Source organism: Neolamprologus brichardi, chromosome 7, assembly GCF_056152115.1.
Source record: "Neolamprologus brichardi isolate AB-2024 chromosome 7, ASM5615211v1, whole genome shotgun sequence".
Lineage (NCBI taxonomy): Eukaryota > Metazoa > Chordata > Actinopteri > Cichliformes > Cichlidae > Neolamprologus > Neolamprologus brichardi.
This window is the reverse complement of record NC_142110.1, coordinates 24,220,753-24,241,916: the sequence shown is the minus strand read 5'-3', so window position 1 is coordinate 24,241,916 and position 21,164 is coordinate 24,220,753. Positions and strand designations below refer to the sequence as shown.

At 38.7% G+C, this 21,164-nt stretch overlaps 1 protein-coding gene across 1 annotated transcript; it reads right to left on the bottom strand.

Moving 5' to 3' along the window:
* Positions 1–695: 695 nt before the first annotated feature.
* LOC102786224 (F-actin-capping protein subunit alpha-2) lies at positions 696–19,081 on the bottom strand. Its single transcript, XM_006782315.3, has 10 exons — positions 18,983–19,081; positions 8,531–8,594; positions 6,886–6,937; positions 6,479–6,542; positions 5,309–5,515; positions 4,408–4,487; positions 3,139–3,217; positions 2,625–2,696; positions 2,332–2,394; positions 696–1,810 (listed from the first exon to the last, which is right to left on the bottom strand). Exons 1-10 carry the CDS (start codon positions 19,019–19,021, stop codon positions 1,670–1,672), a joined length of 861 nt encoding a protein of 286 aa, XP_006782378.1. The 5' UTR covers positions 19,022–19,081; the 3' UTR covers positions 696–1,669.
* Between the last annotated feature and the right edge of the window lie 2,083 nt (positions 19,082–21,164).

The window sequence follows — 21,164 nt, the reverse complement described above, 5'->3', positions numbered from 1 at the left end:
ATGACACCTTGTTTGTAGTTTTAACCTGTTATACACTTATCAACCACCCTGCCTTAGGAATAAAATCAAGTCTGTCAGCCGTCAAATCTAATTGGAAAAATTCCTCATACTGCACATGCAGCTGTTTTTCCCCACAGCCCTATTAGGATCTCTGCCTGCTGCCAAATTTTTGTGAAACATTTTTTTTCTTTATTATCCCCGTTTTATCTAAAATAATGAAAACAAAATATATATACATAAAAAAATGAATCACCCTGAGAGACACCTTTAGAAGATATCGCAGATACTTTATTTTAACACGGGTGTACATTTCATTTGAAGATTTGGGACCCACTCCAAGGAAATTTTGAATTTTAGACATTTAATTTATGGCAGTTTTTTTTTATATACCTTTTCTGCATCCATTTATGATGGAAATGTTTTTATCCATATACAGAAAAACAAAAATTGGGCACCAAGTACCAATTCAGTTTTCTTTTGTAGATCACTTGTAAAGATTTTAATCTTTAATGGCAGCAGACTGATGGAATATGGAAAAAAACAGACTTACTGATTAATAGCATATTAAAAATCAGTCCTTAAGTTAAATCAGTGATGCACGTGTGGTTGTTTATCTGTTTTACCCCAACATTATAATTTTCTTCCCCATTTATGTCACAATAAATAGCATCAGAAATTATGACTGAGTCAGTAAATAGAAAATTTGTCATTTAATGCAACATAATTGTGACTGAATTACAATTAATCTCATGGAAACAAATCACCAAACTGACAGACAGGATGTTTCATACAGGTATATATTACAATGTGCCTTGTTATATAATACAGTCAGGTTTTGTTTTTAATAAAAATAAGCACTGGAGGAGAAAGTGATACTTTTTTTTAAATTTTATTGTAAATTGGACATTATGCAAATTACTTTTGCGACTGATGACTTGTTAATTAAGCTTGTTAAGTGGTCACAGAACTCCCTGCACTGAGTGAGAGTTCAGACGATGTCAAGTCAAAAGGTAGCCAGGAGTGCTGCAAGCTGGAGAGCGCACACACAGGACAAAGGGTGAGGGGGAAGTACCAAAATGAGAGAACAAGAACATTGAGTGGCTGACAGTGGTGGCTGCTTGTGCCAAATATATCAGTCAATGAACACAAAACTTCTTTTTTTTGGGTGGTGGTGAGGGCACGAGGGGTGTGGGGTGGGGAGTTGTTTGTTTCAGCCATAGTAACTGACTTCCTCTGTAAATGCAGACAAAAATTCTCCCAGAAATGAATTTGTTTTCACCATTATTGCAAATTCTAACCAATTTTCCAAACAAAAAGGTGTGGTCTCACTGATGCAATACTTACTGCACACATGATATTTTATTTCATAAGGGTGTTTATGCAAACAAGTGTCCACCCTGTGTCCTATGACTCGCAAAGTTTCCTCAAGATAGATTTTCCCAAATACGATCACAAATTCAGTATACAGGAGTTAAGAGTGTCTGTATAAAATCAAAACAGTCATCCAATGTGTCATTTGATGTCTGTGAGACCAAACCTTTCTTTGCCCCCGTTTTCTCTAATTGTTTGTACAAAGACGATACAACTATCCAGTCATGCAACATTTTTTTGGATGGGGATGGAGGGGCTGGGGGCAGGAGTGGGGATCTGACTGTTATCTTTGCGGTTTTTAAGCATTCTGCATCTCTTTGCCAATCTTGTAGCTCAGGATCTTGTTCCAGTCGATCTTGGTACGTGTCACAGGAAGCTGGCGGCGTAAGGCTTTGAAGGTAGTGTCCGACATGGTCTGGTAATTCTCGTTGATGGCCGTCTACAAGGAATGAAATAAGGATGAAGACAGAGAGGGGACTGGATTAAAAAAAACCTATTCAAATAAATCCAAATTTTCCCCAGGTCTGAAGAAGTCTGTGTGGTGTAGGAAAATAGAGTTTTGGATTTTTCCTTGACTTAATAATGGTCTATAACAGCCAACAGAAAATGTTATAACCACATTAGGGTATGTCAGAGTTTTCTCCAGGCCTTGTTGTGAAAGTCCAGCTTTCTCTAAAAATGTCCAGCTTCATCCAAGTGACTCAGCTTTCTATTCATTGTCACTCTAAAACCTGACTTCCGTTTGCGAACGTGTAAAATGTTTTCATTATCTCCTGACTTGAGTAACACAAACTCCTCACAACTAAAAGTAACAGATTATCACACAAAACTAAAGCCAAACAACAAAAGATTTTAGTGTGGCAGTAAGTGCTGGAGTCATAACTGTAAAATGTTTCCATCATTTGTGAGGACTTCTGATCTGAGGTGAAAGTTCAGGTTCAACGAAATCTCCTGACATACCTGATAGTCATTCTCTGCAGCCTCCATGATCTTAACAAACTCCTTTGCAGTTGCAGCCTCATTCTGAAAACATGACATTCATTTGAAGAGGGGAGAGGACAAGGCATCCAACAAAAAAGTAACTTTAAAACCTACACTGAAGCTACAGAGCAGAAAACCTCCCCTGGAAGCTGGTGCCAGGTCAAAACTTAATTACTGACAAAATTACAAGTAATCACCCTAAATACATACAAATGTAAAAGTATGGGGACTGATTGTTGCAGCTTCTGCTTGGACTTCACAGAAATACTCACAGAAATTGACATGGACTCCTGAACCTCTTTGTGGCTCACCAGCTGGACATTTCCATCCTCATAGTAATGAACCTAGAAATACATGTGGAAATATATAGTGTATTTCTAACCAAAATTTCTTCTGTGCCATGAAATGATTGGAGCTGTAAAAAAACAAAGAGCTGTGTGCCAACAAACAAATCTCAAGAGGTCTAATAAGCCACTCCCCAAAAAAAAGGGGGGGGGGGGGAAAGTGAAGGAAACAACAACAAAAACCAAAAACACAACATTTTAGTACTGAGCTTATGGGAAAAAGTAGACAAGGGTGCAACAGAAATTAACCGAACTTTGTGAGAAATAAACAAAACACGGTAAAAAAGACAGAAAGAAAAAGAGGGAAAAAAAGAAACTGAATTTGATTAAAGTGTACATGCAAATGTTGTCAGTATGCGTGAGTTTGAGCATGCGTGCTGACATGCATAACACAACACAGTGTGTCCGTTTTACGTCAAAGATTGTTGTTCAGATAACATACCTGGATTTTCATGATTCCTGCCACTTGGGTGGTGGAGGGGGAGATGGTAAATTTCCATTCTGACCTCCAGCGTCCATTCCTAAACAACGAGAAGGAAAGATAAACACACTTCAGTCAATTTTACTTGACTCAGCTAACTGTCCAGTACACTGGCTCAACTGTCATCGCCTATACTGAAAAATAAACAGAAAAGGTATATGACTTTGTGTTTTTGGTCAACAACAGTGGCAATACAGATAGTAAGAAAGGTATTCACAGCAGTGTAGCATCACATTTAAAGACCAGTTAATGTGCGCCTTCATTTAAAGCAATGTAAGAGTTTCTTGAGTTAAGATGACATAGAAGAGTTTTGTTAAGATCCATAAAGATGTAAAGTGTTACACCTTGTTCACAGAGTTCCTCTGTGTTATGTCAGTAAAAGCATTACTAATGATGGACCAACAGCTATTTACGTCAGTGAACCATCTCCTAATATGTAGTGAACAGACATGGAAATTAGTTTGGACACTCTACTGCCAATTTTCTTAATTTGACTAAAATTTGCATACTACATTGAAGTTCTGGGTTATTACAAAGTGCTCTGATCAAATATGTGGTTTTGAGGTCAGAACCGACCTCCCATCCAATTCGGCCAACTGGGTGACTTTGCAAAGGGTGTCCAATTTTTCAATAAAATGCACTTCTATTTTAGTGTGGGGGTGCAAGCATTACAGAAGAGTAAAAAATGATATTTACAGATTTTGACAAATTTTTGAATCATTAAGTTCTAATATATCTTTTTTATTAGATACAAAATCTCCATGTGAAGGTTTTGATCCTTTTCACTGTGATTTGCAAATCAAAAAATAAATAAATACAATTTATTTCACTTTCGAACCATAGGCTCCTCATTACAGCAGTCACTTAGAGTAGTTTTGGGATTACTACACCCAACACTTATAAGACCAATAAGACCCAGCAGCAAAGAGGATTGGTGCAGTTCTTATCCAATTAGATTAACCTGATCAAAATCAACAGAGTCTAACAGTCCAGAGTTATGTGCCAATTACTGCAATGTCCTTAAACACTTCAAGAAACATTTGAGGATTTCAATGGTTTTATTGTATTTAACATGTAGTTGTTCTTAAGGATAAAAATCATCTGCCTAAATACTAGTACTGAAAAAAAAAATTCATCTGAAAGCAGAAAGGGAGGAGACACAAGAAATATCAGAAAATATAAGGGAGGGAAAAAAATATCACACTAACGTTTTGACTGTTTTATACATACCAGAAGTTTTTTGGTTGAAACTGATGGCACTCAATGCACACGATGATAGTTTGATGTCCATCAATGGTTTTCGCATAAATCTGAAGTTAAAAGACAAAAAAGACACTTTCAGATTTCACATGCAACTCGAGGCCACTTTTGTGAACTCTTTTTTTTTTTTTTTATAAACCTGACCCTGGCATGGTACTAAGAGGATGTCATATATACACAACACATTTAATAAGTAGGACAACAGCTGTTTTGCAAAGTAAAAGGCAGGCTTATCTAAATACTGGCCTGCTACTGCTTCCTGCTTGAAACTGATTAAATTTGACTGTACATGTTGTATTTGATCACTAATAACATTAGGCTACTTTTAGCTGCTAATTTGTTGCAAGGGATTAAAAAAAAATAGATACCCTTCCTGTTCCAATCCCCCAGGGTTAAACGAATGTATAAAACAAAATGTTAATCTTGAAATGCAAGTGGAAACAAAATGAAGGGCACTAAAGTTCTAATTTTATAGAAAACAGATCTCCGAATGAAGAGGATCACTATGCAAAGACAAGAGACTTTGGTCCTAAAAGCTCTGGTTTATGTTTCTATTCTGAGCAGTTCTGTTGAATTGTGTGTGACTTTTAAATGTATCTGTTTTTATAAGCCTGTAGGAAAACACCAGAGAACAGTGAGCTTCAGTCCCAATTATCAGTCATCTATATTACACACAAGCCTCTGCTGTTAAGTTTAGAGCAATGTGTAATAGTTGTAATGTGTGTTTTGAACTCCAGAGTCAGATCCTGTGAGAAAACTCCCTCTTGCTTGATGTTTTCATAAACTAATAGCTTTAAACACACAATGAAAAAATGAACTTTCTGAGGTGAGCAGTTCAGTTATTCTGGTAACAGAGTGGGCTTGAACATACGGTGCAGACACCGCTCGGATAGTGCTCCTTGACATAGGCCCTGACAGCAGAGTCCAAGGCACTCCTCCAGCCTTCCAGGGAGCTGTCAACATCATGGGGCCGTGGGTCACTGGCCTCCTTCCTCAGGTGGTCAAATTTGAAGGAGATCTTATTCTTGGGGTCCAAGACCCTGCCATTCCCAAGATCACCATGCTCTGTGATTAAGACCTGAAATATAAAGTGGGGGGTAAAGGAATGAGAAAGAGAGCTGTGGGAAGGCCACAAGGGAAATAGAAAATGAAAGAGCACTGGAAAAATAAGTAAAACATGTAAGAAAGAAAAATTAATAAATAATCCGACAAGAACATGCATGGAAAGAGAACAGCACAATAAAGAAGTAGAGCTGTGGTAAATTATCTAAGGAGACAGGAGAGATGAAGAGGAAACAAAAGGATGAAAAGAGGAGGACGGAGAACAATAGGAACCACAGGCATCAGCCTGAACTTTCCATCTTCTGCCTTTCACCTCAACACTTAGCTCAGCTAGCTGGGTACCAGACAGGGGAATTTCAGCCCAGCATATGGGAACAGAGGGACATGATGACATCTTTACATAAGACAGTGCAATCATTACTAAAGCCAACACAGCCACATTCATTCAGCAGTGTTCAACCTTCACACAAATGCACAGCAAGCAAGAAGTGACATTTAAATAAAAGTGGCTATGTGATCCTGTTTTGCAGGAACTAAAGGAGAAGATTCAGACTTGTTTGATCTTTCATCCAATTTTATTTGTCTCTTTTAATGCCAATGATACAATTATACTATGTTTTGCGTCACTTAAACCATAATATATTTGGAGGCTACCATCTCTCTTCTAATCCTGAAGTCCAAGAAAAGTGTCACTTTTTTTAATTTCTGATGATAGTCTTGGCTGGATGAGCTAAAGAAAGAGATCTCTATAAAACTGTGCTTTTACGTTACAGGAACGTCACACTTGTGACTGCCTGGTCCACATGGAAAAAGTTTATGAACTGAGTCACTCATTCTTCTGATGTGCATCAACTATAGCAGTATCTAACTGTGCGTTGGAGTTATAAAGTGACTAATGCCAAAAGTAATAAAAGTCCTGTTCTTTAGCTTCTGTATTGCTACCATAACCTCAGGGTCAAAAAGCAAAGCATGAGCTCACCTGTTCTTCGTAGCCCTCAATTTTCACGGGGGTAAACTGGTCCAAGTTGTACTGTGCAAATGCACTACGGAGAGAGATACCAAGTTAGTTAGATCGCAAACACAGGAGTCCCGCCTTGCTGGCTATTAAAACTTTTCAATCTTAATATTTGTTGATTAACTTGTAACTATTCAGCATGTCCAAGTCTAGAACTCTTAGATGTAAACTGAATGGTTTCTTCTTGTTGTTAACGTGTTGGACAGGGGAGAAATGGTCAGGTGTAAAAACCTAAGCAACTAAAACTAGTCTGGTCTGTGAATCTCAAGTTGTAGTCCTTTTTCATCTTCAGTTGTTGCAATGCAAATCTGTATTTTCCGTCTAACATCTGAAAATTTTTAATTGTGGAAATAGCACAAGGGAAGACTTACTGCGCTGCACCTTCCCTGAGCAGATTGTCATTGTTGAGCAGCAATCGCACATCTAAGAGGAAAAATTGTCATATTATTAATGGTGGCAGAAGAGGAAAGAATACAGGAACAGCAGATTATCTCCATGACACGCACACAAACACTAAAGTCACAGCTGCCAGCAGTCAGTGTTTGCAGCATCTATGCCAGGGGAGTGAAGCAGACATGGTAAATTAGCTCAGTGGAAAAGGCTATAATCACATAGAGATGAAAGGGGGGAAAGTTGCAACAGGGGACTGTTTTTAGTGTGTGCATATGAGTGTGTGTGGCTGACAGGCTGTGATAAGCGGTAAACAGACAACCCCAAAGGCGTTCCTCTGAGGTGACGACATGTACCGGGCCAGGATGAGTCGTTAACAAAGCCAAGACACACATACACACTGTCTCGAGGGGCACTACTGTGACAGTGTGGTGTCAACTCTGGTGCTGCAGGGCGAGACACATTTTGAGCAAAACATCACAGTCTCAATTTAATTTCCTGGTGGCCATAAAATCCAAATAATGGATTCTATTTTAGGTCCTCTGTATTAACTGAAACCAAAACTATTTTAGTGTGAGAAACCTACACAAAGACACAAAACAGTGCTGCACTGACACAGTACTGTAATGTACATTAATGGTGTGTACATGACTTGCTCTCCAATGATGGTTGAAAGGGTGGCAAAATGTATGGACTCCCTTTTGTACTATTTATTTCAATGTAGCCAGCTATACTGTATGTAAAAGGGTTAGGGCATACACAACAGAAACACAAATACAGCATTCATCCTGAGCAGTTCACACTTCATTGATGCCTCCTGGCTCCGATGTTGACGAAAGCTGTCAAACTAAAAATAAAAACTAACTAAAACAAGTCTCTAATTGTTTACTTAGAACATAGTTGGCACGGCTTTAAAGCATGTACCAAAGGCTGCTTTACGGTCTTGGAGCACCTGTGACCAAATCATTTCCTCTAGGACTGACAAAGTATTCTGATTTTTTTTGTATTTACACCAGGCAGTATTTTAAAAATTTCAGCACCGCTGACATTTTATTAGTGGGTTTAGTAACATGTTCTAATATGTGTGTTCTGCTGCTTAATTTTTGATATTTTTCCCAGCTAACCAATTCCTCAAGAGGCGCTTGCTTTTTCCAGGGGACCAGAGAATGAGAATATACTCTCAATGATTTGGACACTTAAATAAAGGTGACTCATTACACCATCTGATGGTGCAAAATGGTATAATACCAAAGTACATCTAGGTTCTAACACAAGTTGAAGTTAATATCTCTTCAACAAAAGACACGGATGATAAAAAATGTAAACATTACCCATATAATTATTTATATCACATTTTCACTGTTTGCCTTTCATGTTTTCACTTCCCTCACTTTTACATTTAACAATAGTTTTTGTCAATACAGAGTTACTGGAAACTGTAACAAAACAAAATTTGCTGCAGACAGTCTCTTTATACATAACAGTCAAGCTATTCAAATACATTTTTATGTATTTATGTTTTGTGATTGCAGACTCATACATTGCATTAAATTAAAAGTCCTGAGCAATGTAATCTTTGTTAATCTTAGGAAAGAATATACAGAGGAACAAGAACAGAAAGCTCACCATTGAAAACTTCATTAAATTCTCCTGGTGGGGCGTGGATGACAAAGTTAGCCGCTATGCGTACCTAAAACCAAAGATAGAAGGCAGAGGTTACATGTCAGTGGTCTGATATAAACACCAGAAATATCAACGTGTTGCCTGCATTTTAAATAGGTGCTAAAATGTGACATTCATATTTAGCTCAAATTCACAGTGTAAACATGTGTACACAGTGCCACCAACAGAGGGTGTAACATGACTGTCTCACTGGTTTGGAGGGTGGAGTGAGGTTTTTCTGACATTTCAGTCTCCAGAACATCTGAGCAGCATCGAACAGTCTTTTTTTTTTTAACCTCCTATACTTCTCTTCTTCTGCTATACCACAGCACTTCCTGTTTCCAGGTCACATGTCAAACTGACAGCCAGCTGACAGCCCCTCCCTCTCCTGCTTGCTTTACAACCATATAAGGAAATAAAAATGTGCTGAGCACTAGTACACACGGTCTCTTGCCCTACCCCTATACATTTCTACCTCACTATCATTGGCAGGGGACAGCAGCTCAGCCAGGTTCCCTCTCATCTCACAAGCTGGTATATCAGAGAAAGTGTGCATATGAGAGAGAATGTGTGCGCACGTGTGGGTCCTATGGGTTCTTATTAGTGAGTATATACACTACTGCTAGGCACTCACAGAGAGCGGCAGATTGATTTTTGCTAATGAGCAATGCTCAGAGAAGGGAAGGCACTTGGGAAACAACGTGTGTCTCTCTCTGTTATGCTGAGATCAAAGTTTATCTGCATTAGTCTAATCTGTCATGAGATCATCATGACCCAGTTACATTAAACAACAAAAAAAATGCATGTGCATTTGAGCACATAACAGATAAACACAGTCTTTGCTAAACAGATGGCAGAAAACTGTTTGTGTGTGTTTATGACTTGAAATCCCTGCGGGAAGACTAATTTGCATTGAGTTTCCCTCATTATACTGGACGGCAGTGTAAACAGACTGCATCACACGCACGCACGCACGCGCACACACACACACGCACGCGCGCACACACACGCGCACGCACACACACACACTTTTTCTAAGAACCAGGTTTACATGTTATTTAGTCTAGTTATATCAGCTAAGTAGAAAAACAAAGCCATCACATATCCATGTTCTTAATTGTATTAAAATGCATTTTGGAACAGACCCTGATGACAGTCACTGTCATCTAAAACAGGAGCACTTACAGGGTGAAACATGTAAGCACTGGATATGCGTGCGATTAGTTAAACTGGATGTTTATATGTTGCTGCCCTTGCTAGTCAGCAACAGAAATACCAGTCAGTTAAGCTAATTATTCATCCATTAAAGTACAAATCCAGTCAACTGCTGAGATGTCATAGGATCAGCAACGCATATAAGGCAAAAATTGCTTGTTATTCAAGACCAACAGGTGTTTTACCTCGAGACAGAATCATTTGTGCTACAAGGTTTGGGGGGGATGAGTTGGGTTTCTTTAAAGCTGGAAGTAGAGCTGAGCTGGACGCGTTTGTGGGGTTTCCAAAATATTTTAGGGAACTTAATTAAAAGAGCCGTCATGTTGCTGTCTGGGCACTTATAATTTTAGCTACTGGACGCTTCTCCTGTAGTTAAATCAGAATTGACCCAATTGTGAGTAGTAAATGTGTTTAGGGTGGATTTTTGATCTGCACTGCTGGAAGTACAACTATATTCACAGATTAATAATGAAAAAGCACACGCACACACACACGCGCACACACACACACACACACACACACACACACACACACACACACACACACACACACACATTAATTACTACCAAAGACAATCTGTAAGCACATTAACTAGTTCAAATATTTGACATCAAACTGAACTCCTTTCAGCCTGATCTGGTTTCAATAAAGTCTATTTATAGTGCTTAAGTTCAGCAGGAGCTGTAATTACAGCTGGACATTAGATATACCATCTCAGTGTCAGAAAAATTGTTATTCTACATTATTTTCATGTGTTGTCTTGCAGTTTTACTGTAATGTGATACTGTAATATCCATAAATCTTTGTGAATGTGTTATTCATGGTGACACAGGGGGGCCGGAGGGCTTCCCAGTATGCCACTGACAAGAAGCAGGGAACACCCTTAACAGCCTGCAAAAAACCTTAGCAAGTCACTGGAATTTGTTTTCAAATATTTTTCTCACCCTGACACACACACACACACACACACAAACCTGAATAGAAAACTATTTGAATATTTTCTATAAAAACGATTTCCAAGCACTTAACAATTGAAACAGTACTTCAGTAACTCTGATTGCAGATAATTGAATCTTACTTTGTGACCTTAACACAATTAACTGTGAAGCACCTACAGCTAGTGAGAGGGATGGGGATTGTCTTACAATTAAATCATGCTAAAAACCACATTTTAAGGAAATGGAGATGAAAGTCTAAGACCAAGGGAGCATACTGTGGTTTAAAATTATTCACTAGCAGGAGAATGGAGACACTCCATTAGTTTACAAGTAAAGGTATTGACTTTTAAAAGCTTGTTACATCACCTCTTTCTTCCTCCGAGTACCTCAAACTTAATTTACTATTGCACTGAGTCTCCACCACCCGAGCAACACTGCCTGCAGCGCATGTAGCAGAGCATCATCAAACATGCATAGAAGGCTCTGGTATCGTCACTAAGAGAATTTTTCAAGCTCAGTGCTGGCCTTTTGGGTTTATTTGGGTGGGGGGGAAAACCGTTGACATGGATACATTTTGTTCAGACAAGCAATAAGGATCTATTTATGAGTCATTTAAAACCAAGTACCATGACAGATCACAATCATTTAAGAGCAGTTTAGCATGGTGGGTGATCTTCAAAGAACCATTGCATAGTTCCCAGTAAATGTTGACTACTACTTTTGCTTGAAATGCCCAACTCTACTACATACCAAACTTGAAACTGATTCTGCTTCTGAAATCAAACAAACAGTACCACAAACATAACCTCTTTGATCGAGGTAATTACGTACCTTACACTTAACATTGCGTCTACAATAAAATGAGCAACCGTACTGGTTGCTCATTTTATTGTAGACGCAATGTTAAGTGTTCTCTCAGTGCATTACATTGGGGCACAGATATGCTGGGACACTTTAGGGCTCTGAGACCTATTTTCATAATTGAGCACTGACTGCTACTGTGCCACAATGGGCAGCACTCAAGTAAAAAGATCTCTACAGGGAATTATATTAACAACTCCCAGTCATTAGTGCATGAACTCTGATACACTGCTGTGCAACTAGTTGAATTCATGCCAAGATATACCTTGTGCATATCTTGGCTTGGGTATTCTGCTTATACCAAGTCACGTCAGGCTCAACTTAAATGTTGGTTTATGTCTAATAATATAATTGTAATGATTTATTAGTAGAATAATAAGTGACAGACACAAGATAAATAAAACAATTGATAAAGTATATGGGTGTTGTTTATCTAATTTCTTTGCACTAGTGACAGTCATACTGCAAACTGTTGTCATTTACAGTTGCACCTGAACCAAGGTTCTTGTAGATTGTATCCTATATAATGTCTGTGACCAGACACAATAAGTTAAAATAAATGAGTTTCCAAGTAGAGGGAAAAGCCAAAGCACCATCTACTCTGAGCTTAAGTCATATCAATGCATTTCACAACAGTTTCTGATTAAGTGAAATACTTATGCAAGCATTAAAAAAGAAAAAAAAACTGTTAGTGTAAGAGGTGTGAAATACAAATGCGGTCGCTCTGCTTTGACCCAACTCTGTGCTACATTAGCTAAACCACTAGCTGCTGCATGGTGACGTAAACTCAAACAACACAGAACTGAAATAAATAGATCAGCCCATTACCACAGATACCTGTTCCATCTTTTTGAGTTAAATAAATGTTGGATCAGTGCATCCCTATTATTACATATCCCCACAACTTAGGATAAATCACTTTCTAATTTATATCCAACGTTTTAATGCTTACTGCAGTTAAAAGAAAAAAGCAACATGATTGGATCACAGTCTGATTAGAACCCAGACAAACTTTTTTTCTGTGCAAAAAAGGGCTTTTTAAAATACTCCTTAACAGTTTTATCACTTATCTTTCTAATGGCTCTTAGAGGGTGGAGCATGAGAAGCTGGTGTACAGGCACAAGCTAACCAAAAAGCTGGAACAATAATACTGGAGCTTCTCACACACACAAAGAATGAGGAGCACAGGCACCCCCTGTGGTGTGGGATTCTTGTGTCTTTGTACTCTCTTGGTCCAGACACCAGCTGGTGTCCTTTCTTTCAACTTGCTCACTGTATATTCATCCTCATAATACCACCCAACAACCCTGCTTTTTTGCAACAGACACTCACATCTTGCACCCTCTTAGTAAGAGCCTTTTCTTTAATCCCAAATGACACCCACTAACATTGAAACCACACTTGTCCTAATCATTATCACGCAATTCCAGATGCATTAAACTAATGACAATAACATAAAAAAGCAGGAATAAACTGTGGCAATATATTTACCAATGCCTTTTTTAAGCTCTACAGTGTCCGTGAATTTGATTCCCTTACTTGGCATGCAGCCATCTCAATATCCCAGATTTAAAAGGAAAAGAAATCTGTGGCGCTTTAAATGCTACAGAACAGACAACCCAATCTGACAGGGCCAAATGCTGGGGGCCTGAGTGATGAAAATCTTTGAATAATGAGAACACAGCAGGATGCAAGAAAGATGAGGAAGACTGTCAGGTAGCCGCAGGCTAAACACAAATGTCCCATGCTGATCAAAATAAGAAGGTGGTGGCTGGTCGACACAAGATTAGGCTGAACCAATAAGACCTAACATCTGTGATGGTGGAGATAAATACTATCAGAGGCAGAGAGGCAAGAGATTATGACTTTTTAAAGTAATTATGATGTATGTGAATTATGAACTATGTGCTCTGTTTTTCATATTACCTCTGTCACCTGCTCTAGTCCTTTTGTTCAGGGTTACACTACTGACTTTCATTCATTCACATTCATTGAATTACAAGGAAAGCAGTTTTAATAAATCTTAGTTAACTCTTAATCCATCAAATTTGAAAACATCTTTTATCTCCACTAATGAATGTGAAAGTTTTCATTTCTTCCCACTGGTGCCTTTCACAGCATTTCTTTGGACTTCATCCATCACCTGTGCTAGATAATTGCAACCCTGATGGCAAACTAAAAGTGTACATCATTAAAGGCATCTGCACCCTCACTTTTTTTCTTTTTTCTTTCCTTTTTAAAAAAAAAATACATATGCTGAATACTATGGCAAGAATCAAACTTCTGGTCGCAGTTAGTGAGTAAACCTTTAACTGTACTAATAGTGAATAGGCAGCTTTGTCTACTGCAGATTACGTCACCTTGGCTCACAACAGGAATAGGGTCATTTTACTCCAAGTAGCCAACTATGTGACACATTTAGTACCAGCAGCTTGCATTACAACTTCCAGACAGCAGACCTACCAGGGTAAAGCTACTCCTTTCTGTAAAGCTGCCTTAACCAATTTGATGTGAGACAACAGTATAAAAGTGAAGCCACACAACTACTCATGAGTTCTCTTTCCACATCTCCACATTCGTTCTGCTACAGCCACATACAGACAGGACTCCTTAATTTGTCTGTTAAAAATGGAAAAACCACCAAGTTCTGGCCGTTAGTTATGTATTCCCCATGGTCTAAGACAGCTGTTCAAAGCCAAGCTCAGGGACACATCTGGGACTGTTGGGACTTTCAAATGCAATGAAGGGTGATTTATTTTCACTCTTAGTTTATTGATAATAATGACCTTATTTAAGGTTTCGTTATAGCTCTTTTTACTCAAGTTTGCAAATAAAGCTTTTACATTGGAAAATCTGGAAAAACAAAAGAACAAACAAACAATAACAACAACAAAAAAAACCAAATGAGTTACTGTGATCTCAAGAGAAAATCTGAGTAATGCATCTCCCAGAAGAGGAAGAACTCTGCAAGCATCTTGTTCTCTGTAATTTATTGTCAAATGTAAATTACTGTAATATCTAAATATTTTCTGACACAGTTTTTACTGCCATTCTAATCTTTATTGAGATCCAGCCAGACAAATGCCCCCCCCCCCCCCCCCCCCCAAAAAAAAAAAAAAATCACAACAGGCTTTATCCTATACACAGGATTTGGTGCATAATTTTAACCATAATGGCTTTCTGCACCGTGACAACATGGATCATTTTCACTGATGCCCCAGGTAGGAATCAAGCAACTATCCTTTTTCTGTCTTCCCTGACAATTAAACATGTTAACTTTACCTGAAGCAGTACCATTTATCAGCCATGACAATCCAGTTCTCTTGTTACACAAAACCGAAACTAATTCTGCTTTAAAATGTTTCATTCGATTTTTGTGGTGCTCCTTTCACATTTATGGTCGCATCGCCATCAAAACATAAATCTGCATTGTTATTCATCCTCTATGGCTCCCATCAGTCTGGATCATCATTCTGCTTCAAGGAGTGCTGTGTCCCTTAAGTGGGAAAAAGGGGGAACTATAACATTTGCTTAGGTTCTTTGTTTGCTTTTGCTCAGCAGCATGGGTGCGTCATGTGTACTTGCTGACAACTGAAACACTTGTAAACCCTGAAAAAAAGAAAAAAAAAAAAAAAAAAAAAACACCAACAGCTATTTTCACAGTGTATAAAGCTATTTCTTCCCAACTTACAAGAGGAAGAACTAAATACCGAAACTCAAAAATGCTGAAACTACCATGTGATGCTTTCAACTATTGAGTGATTGTATCCGATTAATACTTCCAGTTATTCCTCAACTCTAACCCCCAAAAATTCAGCTGGTCCCAGCTTCTCAAGTGTACTGATCTGCTTTCCATTATCATATTTTAATAGAAACTGAATATCTTGGACTACTAGTTGAACAAAAAAGGGTCAATTAACAAAATATAATAAAAACTTTGCAACCCTATATAAATGGCATTCGACAGTACCACCTCAGCTGTGAAGTTTGTCACAGCCGATTATACAGCTTAATTCTCTTTCTTGAAACAGGAACCAAAGCACCGAAAGTCAGACTACTCTTACAAATATCTTTTCCTTTTACCATAGTCCTACAACAAAGTCAAAATAAGTACATGTTATTAGGTAAATGGGTTGGCTGGCCTGTGAATTAATTTACTGTGTACTAGATCGTCATCCTAACTGCTGTTAAAATATAAAAATAATAATATGTCGAACAACTTGATTGGCTGGCCACATGGTTCCCCAACAGCACAAATCACTTGAGAAAAAAACATGGTAACTAATTTTTTTCTTATCTTTACTTTTGAAACCAGTGTTTATAGCAACAACTTTATAGCAGAAAAACCTACAGCATGCACAAAGGAGTCTAACATGTAAAGCTTCAGTCACCAATTGTTTTGTTAATTTAAACTTAATTTGAAAAATAAACCTGCTAATAATTCATACTGTTATTAAAGATTAAGCACAATATGAGAGTAATTAAATGAGCTTTTTTCCTGTACTGATAGAAGTCTGATTTACTAGCCAGGGGTTGAGTGAGGATGTTGTGTTGAGCAATAAGCAAAACCATAAAGTTGACTGATAATAGAGTTGACTGCTTTTTTTAACACTTAAGACACCCAGACACTCAGGCAACAGAACTGACTGCTAACAGATTGTGCAACAACAGTTTCCTGTAATACTGTGTGTTCTTTCTGTACTGATATCAGGAAGCTTGCAGGCTGGTGCCCAAATGACTCAAGAAGTCTCACAGCAGTGCTTGGTAACTGTGGAAGAGATGACTCTTCTCGCTGTTAAATCATTTACAAACGGCAGAGTCTCTTTATTAATTTTCAAACAGGGAGCTCCAGCTTTTTTCTTTTTCTTTTTTATGAATACCAAAATGAGGCTAATGGTCGCAACACAACCAGGACAGAAATTCTTCAATCTCCAGGGACACATTTAACAAGTATTTTCCCAGAGCAAAACTCCAAATTCTTTACTGTATATGACAAAGCTCCAGACTTATCAAAATAATACGGCAACTCCTTCCACCACAACTTAAAACAGTCATCTCACTAACATCAGATCAGAGTAAGTGCGGAGTCCCACAAAAGCAAATAGGGAGATTTCTCACTTAAGAGTTTGGAAAGTACCATTGGTTGTCACTTTTACTCACTGTTACAGTTTCTGGCAGGACACCAACACTCACGTGGATGAGTTGTTTTTTTTCAACAAATCATGACTGGACAGTAAAAGGGATATGCAAACTAAATCATAAATTATAGAAACTATTCCCCACTGTCACTGTGTCAAGCAGAAGAAAATGTTCATTTCCTCCCTCAAGTTTTTTTCCCCTCAGTGTTTTACAAAACAGGGCTGAGGGCCCAGAGCAGATGGCTGACTGCTCGGAGCGAATGCACCGGAGACGGCCCTTTAAAGTACACTACAAAATGTAGCTGCATTGTTTGCATGGAAAACTCTACGCTTTTAATGGAACGCACCCACCATGAATAGATGCATAATGCATCTTGGCCTCATACCACTTGTATTCGGAGAAGGAAATGAGCAATTTCCCCCCAGGTAAACACTGCATAACACTGGTTGCGTGTCTGGTGTCACTACCAGTCAGCCTGGCATGAAGCCAATCATCATTCTTTCAGCTCTGCAAAAATCAGACTGTCTGGTCAAAATATGAAAGTGGCTTAACAATTGTCAAAACCAGTGTGGTTACAAGATTAAAGGAGCTCCCATCCTCTTCGCAAAACCAAAATCCAATGCTGTCAATGAGTTTACCACAGCTTCATGTCGTGTGAACACACCTGAAAAAAATCATTTCAGGTGGTCCTGAAATGTAATGTAGTACATGACCAAAGAAAAAGAAAAAAACCCATACAATGGCCTCAGTCACTTATAAATTTGAAGCTTGGTTAATGGCAGATGCTTGTGAGTTGTAAAGTGTAACACATCTATACAAATGCAGCTGCTAAATTGCTAAAAAGAACTCTGGAAACTTTTATAGTTTGATGTGGAACAGGGCAAAATGAAACAAACCCTTCTTCTGTTCTTACTCCGAACAGTGTGTTACGTAACTCACAGGATGGAAACAGAAGAGTTATTAAAGGTTTATTTTTTAATGGCTAACTACGATATTAACAAGGTTAGTGGGAAGAACTACATGTTTATGAGGAGAGCCTTAACACAGGTTACCAGTTACACATTTATATACACCCTTCTAACCTCCAACTATGGCTTCTTCGTACTATCTATTCATTGCTGAGGCATTTATGCATTTAAATCGTGAAGTCCGGCAATTAAATAAACACTAGAAATAATGTTAAATACATTTTAAATGTTTACAATAAACATTTGCAAACTTTTATAGTTTAATACTTACAATATAATAAATAAATTATAAGACTGACAATTAATTAATAAATTCCCGGCATAAAAGTTGCCATATTAATTTGCTCGTCGCTAACTGCTGACTTTGTTAACAAAGCCTATAATGAATCTAGCGACGAAAAAATGCATTTAGCAGTCCAACAAGGATTCGTGCAAACCCCTTAGCTGAGGCACACGTCCTGTCAGCTATGCATGTCCTCTTATAAGGAAATGAGAAAAACCTGCAGCACTCTTGCATGGGCGTCACTGGTGTAAATCCTGCTTAAATTATGAGTCAGTTTTCTGCTACAGTTTTAGAAACAACACTGGTTGCTATGAGGCTTTCACAGCAGTAGAAACAGACTTCAAACGAGAGGACAGAATATAAAAGCAGTTTTTAATTTCTAGCATATTATTCGGGGGATCTCGTAGTTCCCTCACCTTTCTCTGCTACTTCTTAGAGGGGCGAGAGTTATCAAACTAGCTAGACTATAGCATACGGTTGCTGATTTTACAGTTTGCTCTTCATAAAATGACCCGACACTCCACCGCTTCCAATATTTTAACTTCTAAAGACAGAAAAGGGGCACCCAACAGGCGAAAGGGCGTGTTAGTAAGTCTGGCTGTCTGTTAGCAGGCTGCGGCTATGCTACCCTAACTAACCTAGCTAGCGGATCCATGGTGCATGAAAACTTCCATAACATAAGTAAGCAGAGACCCGTGAGTGAAATGGCACGTCCACCGGGTGAAAAGAGAACGGGTGGTGAGCATAGGTGAGTGTATAAGACGTTCACGGTTCCTATTTTGAGTCAGGACCGTACAAGGAGCCTCCGTTTGAAATTCGCAAATGAGCGGAAGTTGAGCTAAAAATAAGAGCAGAAGCAGCAGAGGTTGTGCTGAGGCCTGGGTTTTCCCCAAATTTCATAATGCCGGTCGACGCCAGGATGCACCGAGAGCCGGGACCATATGCAACTCAGATTTTGGATGTTACCGTTTCACGCTGTGAGGTTTAACCTAGAATTAAATCGGCATCTTACCTTTTCCTCGTCGGATAGCTGCTCCTCATGATCCGCCATCTTTTCTTCCGGCACCACCAGCTTGTCAGAGCCCAGTGACGTCACGGGATGGGTGGTTCCCACGTCGGTCCGGTTTTGATTGATGCTCCATCGAAGTTTGCTGTACTGACTGTGAAAGAGGAACCTCCAAGCCACTGCTTAGTTCAGTGGTTAATTCCAAAAAAGGTTTCAACTCAGAGTGAACTAATTCACTATCAATTTGCAAACGTACTCTACATAACTTTTAAATTATATGGTATTTGCAATTTTTTTTACTACTCATTCAAATAATACATACTGTTTCTGGGGATCAATAGCATATTAAAGTACTTAATGCTGTAGAGTGAGTATATCTGAGGATATTTTCAGCAATCACACCACCAAGGTCTCCACCCTGACCCACAAAGGACTAGACCCCAATAGGAGTAATTCATTGGGGCAGAATCCAGCCGAGCCCCATGGTCGACATAACCATCATCTTCCCCGGGCCTGAGTGGAGGGTGGGATTCCTGGCATCCTCATCTGGGAAAGGGTTTTGGGATCCTGGTTCTCATCACATTTGGCTAGTTATCACATAGCATGGCCCAGAGTAGAACTGCTGCTCATCCACAGTGAAAGGAGCCAGCTGACAGAGTTTGGGCATCAGGACTACTGTTTCAGGTACAGTATATCCAGATGGGAGACACAGGGGACCTCGTGTCTCTCAGCTTACCTGGTAAAACCCCCCAAGAAGAGCTGGAGGTAGCTGGCTGGGCATCTCTGCTCATACTATTGCCTCTGCAACAGTATGAGCAGAGATGATAAGTGGCAGAACATGGATGGGTGGATATTTGCTTTATATTTGCAGAAGCCAGTAAATATTAAGTTGTATTAAAAGAACATATTTGAGAGCATATTTGTGTTTTTTTTCATGTACACAGAGGACTAATTTCTTTAGTGGGCAAAAAACTCGGTAACAGAGAGGGAAGGACTCTGCTTGTAACCGTGGGACTGTGGAGTTCAGCCTTAATATTACAGTTTAAGGTAAACTAATAATGTTGATGATTACACAGATTTAGAAATCCCCAATGATTACCCAGAGATTCTGTCACACTGTGTATGCTGCACATTTCCCCACTAGATGGTGTGCTAACACTGTTCTTTAAAGTTTACAAAGTCGCTCTCTGATTCATCCGCTTGCACACTGAAAGCAAACAAAGATAATGTTACTTATTACCAAACCCCCAGGGAAACACAGGAAGGGTCTGAAAGTGACAGAAACACAGATGTCTGTTTAATGTTACTACAGAAACTATCATTTGGTTGCTTAAATAATTGAGTGTACTCGTCAAACAATAGAAACCTTTATAAATTAGTCTTTGTGTTTTCTTTTAGTCACTGAAGTCTTGATCATTGGATCTTCCCATTCTATGTAATATTTTATTTGGGACCACACAAACCTACTACCAGTGTGAGTTTTTTTAAGGACAGTAATAACTTAGACATCGCCTGTAATTAACCCGAGCAGTCATTACCAAATTGGAGGAAAGAAAAGTCACATTAGCATCACCATAAGAACAAGATGTGACCATAAAATAAATAGTTTACCTTGTGGGGACATTATTTTGGTCCCCAGATGGAAACAGAGTAAAAATGACTCTCATCAACAGAATGTAATCATACATTCATCTGCACACACACACACACACACACACACTTAAACATATGGATGCCATTTGTATCAAGAAATAAGATGTACAACATCTGGCAGTTGTGGGGAGGATATTACTTTTAAATTATAAAGCTTCAACCTGTTAGCAGTTCATCGAGTCAGTATTTTTGGAAACTGCAGCTAAAGTTGGATGTTATCAGTATTTTATATCAAACTGAAACACTCAAGATATTCATCTATTTACTTCAATTACAGAGTACTTTAATGGGCCAACATTTCTAGCTAATCTAATCAGCTGTCCTAAATACTGAAAGTAACTTTTAGCAGAGGTGAATCTCCTAAAGTTGCACTATTTTGGAGCACAGACTGTGACCTCAGCACAAGACAGTGCTGTGTAATACAGTAACTTATTTTGATTGAAAGCTATCCACCTCTGCTGTAAGGTAACTGAAATGTCTGTGGCTCCACACAACGATTTTTTTAAGATATGATTTTATAATAAAATCGTTGCTC

Excerpts from the sequence above, each read along its gene's own strand:
- LOC102786224 (XM_006782315.3), bottom strand. The coding sequence starts at position 19,021 with ATGGCGGATCATGAGGAGCAGCTATCCGACGAGGAAAAG. Across the intron at positions 8,595-18,982 it reads AGCTATCCGACGAGGAAAAG|GTACGCATAGCGGCTAACTT; the intron begins GTAAGATGCCGA and ends CTTTGGTTTTAG. Across the intron at positions 1,811-2,331 it reads CTGCAGAGAATGACTATCAG|ACGGCCATCAACGAGAATTA; the intron begins GTATGTCAGGAG and ends CATTCCTTGTAG.